General features: G+C 46.1%; 2 protein-coding genes across 2 annotated transcripts; both read right to left on the reverse strand.

The window, feature by feature from the left end:
- Nucleotides 1-292: 292 nt before the first annotated feature.
- On the reverse strand, nt 293-1,159 carry LOC148547361 (uncharacterized). The gene has a single exon (XM_088495406.1). It carries the CDS (start codon nt 1,157-1,159, stop codon nt 293-295), a length of 867 nt encoding a protein of 288 aa, XP_088351532.1.
- Nucleotides 1,160-2,671: 1,512 nt separating this feature from the next.
- Nucleotides 2,672-4,092, reverse strand: LOC148547362 (uncharacterized). The gene is made up of 3 exons (XM_088495407.1): nt 3,892-4,092; nt 3,354-3,792; nt 2,672-3,231 (listed from the first exon to the last, which is right to left on the reverse strand). The coding sequence occupies exons 1-3, from the start codon at nt 4,090-4,092 to the stop codon at nt 2,672-2,674; spliced, it is 1,200 nt and encodes a 399-aa protein (XP_088351533.1).
- Between the last annotated feature and the right edge of the window lie 391 nt (nt 4,093-4,483).

A 4,483-nucleotide genomic window follows, 5' to 3' on the forward strand; every position in this document is an offset into this window, starting at 1 on the left:
TGTTTTTGTAGAGAAACTTCCGACTTCTCTGGGCAGTGATGGTGGCCAATGGTTCTGCTTCTATCCATTTTGTGAAGTAGTCTACTCCCACAATTAAGTACTTTACTTGTCCTGGAGCTTGGGGAAAGGGTCCTAACAGGTCCAATCCCCATTTAGCAAAAGGCCATGGAGAAGTTATACTTATGAGCTCCTCGGGGGGAGCGACATGGAAGTTTGCATGCATTTGACATGGTTGACACTTCTTTACGAACTTGGTGGCATCTTTCTTCAGAGTCGGCCAGTAGAACCCGGCTCAGATGACTTTTCTAGTCAGGGACCTTGCTCCGAGATAATTTTCGCAGATACCATTGTGGACCTCTTCCAAGACTTCATTCGTCCTTGAGGTCGGGACGCACTTCAATAATGGTGTTGATACCCCTCTTTTGTAAAGGATATTTCTCACCAGAGTGTAGTTTTGTGCTTCCTTCTGGATTTTCTTAGATTCTTTTCCCTCTTTGGGTAGGATGTCGAATTTTAGATATTCAATCAAGGGGTTCATCCACCCGAGGTCTAATCCGGAAACTTCGAGGACGTCTTTCTTGGCCTCTGTTTTTGCTATAGAGGGCTCTTGGAGGGTTTCTTGGATCAGGCTTCTATTATTTCTCCCTGGTTTGATACTTGCTAGCTTGGAGAAGGCGTCTGCTCTGGTGTTGAGATCTCGAGTTATATGCTTGATCTTGGTTTCTGTAAAGTGCCTAAGGTGCTCTAAGGTTTTGTCCAAGTATCTTTTCATGTTGGGGTCTTTAGCCTGGTACTCTCTACTTATCTGAGAGGTCACCACCTGAGAGTCGCTGTATACTACTACTTTTGTTGCACCGACTTCTTCTGCCAGCTTTAGCCCTGCAATTAAGGCTTCATATTCTACCTGGTTGTTAGAAGCTGGGAATTCAAACTTGAGGGAGACTTCTATTTGGGTTCCCCCTTTGTTGACCAGTATTATGCCTGCTCCACCTCTTATTTTGTTAGAGGATCCATCCACGTATAACTCCCATGTGGTGGATTCTTCCTCTTGGTCTCCTGCATATTCAGCCACGAAGTCGGTGAGGCACTGGGCTTTTATTGCTGTCCGGGTTTCATATTTTAAGTCAAACTCAGATAGTTCTATTGCCAATTGAACCATTCTACCCGTAATATCCGTCTTCTGGAGGATTTGCTTCATGGGTTGGTTCGTTCGGACTCTTATTGTGTGAGCTTGAAAGTAAGGCCGTAACCTTCGAGAGGCTACTATTAAGGCGTACGCAAACTTTTTGAGTTTTTGATACCTTAATTCAGGGCCTTGTAGAACTTTGCTAGTGAAGTATACAGGATGCTGCCCAACCTCATCTTCCCGTATTAGGGCTGATACTACAGCTTTGTCTGCTACGGACAAATACAGGACGAGTTCTTCCCCGACTTTAGGTCGGGTCAGAATAGGAGGTTGGCTTAAAAACTTTTTGAACTCCTGAAATGCTTCTTCGCATTCTGGAGTCCATTCAAATTTGCATCATTTTCTTAGTAGGGAGAAGAGTGGTAGGGATCTTAATGCTGATCCTCCCAAAAACCTGGAGAGGGTAGCAAGTCGGCTGTTCAGCTGTTGGACCTCTTTTAAGCAAGTCGGACTTTTCATTTCTAGGACTGCTTTACACTTGTCGGGATTGGCTTCGATTCCTCTTTGGGTAAGCATAAAACCTAGAAATTTTCCAGCCTCTACTGCGAAGGTGAATTTCGCGGGATTTAACCTCATCCCATGCAACCTTTTGGTGTTGAATACTTGTGTGAGGTCTGCCAAGAGGCCGGTCTCGTCCTTGGTTTTTACTAGCATGTCGTCTACATAGACTTTCATCAGCCCCCCCAAGGTGAGATGCAAACACCTTATTCATCAACCTTTGATATGTGGCTCCCGCGTTCTTTAGGCCAAACGGCATAACCACATAGCAATAGTTTGCTCTGGATGTGATGAATGATGTTTTTTCTTGATCCGGCTCGTACATCGGGATTTGATTGTATATCGAGTATGCATCCATAAATGACAAGTATCGATACCCTGAGCTGGAGTCTACTAGAGTATCAATGCTTGGAAGTGGATATGGGTCTTTGGGACACGCCTTGTTCAAGTCGGTATAATCGACGCACATCCTCCACTTGCCGTTTTGTTTTTTGACCAGCACCACGTTCGCTAGCCATGCCAGATATTTGACCTCTTTGATGAATCCGGCTTCTAAGAGTGCTTGTATTTGTTCTTCCACCACTTGAGCCCTTTCGGGTCCGAGATTCCTTCTTTGTTGAAGAGGTCGCGATCCGGGGTAAACTGACAGTTTGTGTGACATGAGTTCGGGATCTATCCCGGACATGTCTGAAGCTTTCCAGGCAAAGAGGTTGGAATTTTCTTGTAGGAGCTTTATGAGCTTCTCTTTCAATTCTTCTTTCAAGTCGGCTCCTATGTTGGTGTTTTTTCCTCCCTCTTTTCTGACCTGTACCTCCTCAGTTTTTCACCCTGGTTGTGGTCGCAATTCTTCCTTAGCTCTGACTCCTTCGAGCTCGATGGTGTGCACTTCTTTTCCTTTCTCTCTTAGGTTTAGGCTTTCATTGTAGCATTTCCTTGCTAACTTCTGGTCTCCCCTGATGGTCGATATTCCCTCCGGTGTTGGGAATTTCATGCAAAGGTGGATATCACTGCTTCGAGTCTATTTAGGGTAGTCCTGCCGATTAAGGCATTGTATGCTGACCCTACATCGATAACTATGAAGTCGATGCTCAGAGTTTTGGATTTTCTCCCTCTTCCAAAAGTGGTATGAAGGGGTATGTATCCTAGTGATTTGATGGGTGTATCCCCTAATCCATACAGGGTGTCAGGATAGGCTCTCAACTCCTTCTTATCCAACCCCAGCTTGTCAAATGCTGGTTTGAAGAGGATGTTGGCTGAGCTTTCCTGGTCCACCAAAGTTCTATGAAGATGAGCATTGGCAAGGATCATGGTTATCACTACCGGATCGTCATGTCCATGCATGATTCCTTGTCCATATTCTTTGGTAAATGAGATAGTGGGAAGGTCAGGAACCTGGCCCCCGACCTGGTAGACTTCCTTCAAATGTCTTTTGCGAGCCGACTTTGTGAGGCCGCCTCCCCCGAACCCCCCGAGATCATATGTATATGTCTTTCTGGGGTTTGTGGGGGTGGATCTCTCCAGTCCTCGTTGTCTCGCTTCCTTTTCCCCTGATAGTACGACCTTTTCATGAGATATTTATCGAGCCGACCTTCTCTGGCCAACTTTTCTATCACATTTTTAAGGTCGTAACAATCATTTGTTGAGTGACCGTATAGCTTATGGTACTCACAGTAGTCGCCACGACTTCCTCCCTTTTTGTTTTTGATGGGTCTAGGGGGAGGTAGTCTTTCAGTATGGCAGATTTTCCTGTAAACATCAACTAGGGAAACTCTCAGAGGAGTATAAGAGTGATATCTCCTAGGCCTTTCAGAGCCGACTTCCTCTTTTTTCTTGGGCTCTCTTTCTTTCTCTTTTGATGAGTTAGAGTGCCCAGGTCGCCAACTCGGTTCTCGCAATCTGGCATTTTCCTCCATGTTGATGTACTTCTCAGCTCTTTCTTGTACATCGCTCAAGGAGGTGGGGTGCCTTTTAGATATGGACTGGGAGAAGGGGCTTTCTCGAAGTCCATTTACTAGCCCCATGATAACTGCTTCTGTGGGCAGGTCTAGAATCTCCAAGCATGCTTTGTTGAATCTTTCCATGTAGTCCCGTGAAGACTCCCCGACCTCCTGTTTTACCCCCAGGAGGCTCGGTGCGTGCTTTACTTTATCTTTCTGGATGGAGAACCGCATTAAGAACTTCCGTGAGAGGTCTTCAAAGCTAGTGACCGATCTTGGAGGGAGGCTGTCGAACCACTTCATTGCTGCTTTCGACAAGGTGGTCGGGAAAGCTTTACAATGGGTAGCATCAGAAGCGTCAGCCAGATACATCCGACTTTTGAAGTTGCTTAAATGATGCTTCAGATCAGTGGTTCCATCATAGAGGTTCATATCAGGGCTTTTGAAGTTTCTTGGAACTTTTGCCCTCATTATGTCCTCACTGAACGGATCTTCTCCTCCCAGGGAGAATCTTCTCGGTCATTACGGGAGTTCCGACTTTTGAGAGCGGATTCCAGCCTTAAGAGCTTTTCTTCTAGCTCTTTTCGTCGCGCTATCTCGTTCTTCAAGTTTCTCTCCGCCTCCCGCTGTCGTTCCAATTCCTGCTCTAGTTGTTCCAAACGCCTTTGGTGGCCGTGGAATAGCCCCATGAAGTCGGTTACATGGGGTTGTCCGTCCTTTCTGGACTCGCGCCCATCAGAAGAGTTTGTCTTTGGGTCCTTTAATCCTGAAGTACCCTCTCTGTTCTGATCGGCACTACCTTGGTGGGTGGCCACATTCGGATCATTGTTTCCAGCGTCGAGATTCTCTTTCTCGGAATTGG

The sequence above is a fragment of the Arachis ipaensis genome, chromosome B8 (assembly GCF_059453495.1).
Source record: "Arachis ipaensis isolate K30076 ecotype BB chromosome B8, ASM5945349v1, whole genome shotgun sequence".
Lineage (NCBI taxonomy): Eukaryota > Viridiplantae > Streptophyta > Magnoliopsida > Fabales > Fabaceae > Arachis > Arachis ipaensis.

What these genes read in the sequence shown, in the direction of transcription:
- LOC148547362 (XM_088495407.1), bottom strand. Translation starts at nt 4,092, where the DNA reads ATGAGGGCAAAAGTTCCAAGAAACTTCAAAAGCCCTGATATGAACCTC. An exon ending in ACAGCCTCCCTCCAAGATCG is followed by an intron (nt 3,793 to 3,891) that starts GTCACTAGCTTT and finishes GGGGTAAAACAG; the next exon opens with GAGGTCGGGGAGTCTTCACG. An exon ending in AGGAAGTCGTGGCGACTACT is followed by an intron (nt 3,232 to 3,353) that starts GTGAGTACCATA and finishes TCGTACTATCAG; the next exon opens with GGGAAAAGGAAGCGAGACAA.
- LOC148547361 (XM_088495406.1), bottom strand. Translation starts at nt 1,159, where the DNA reads ATGGTTCAATTGGCAATAGAACTATCTGAGTTTGACTTAAAATATGAA.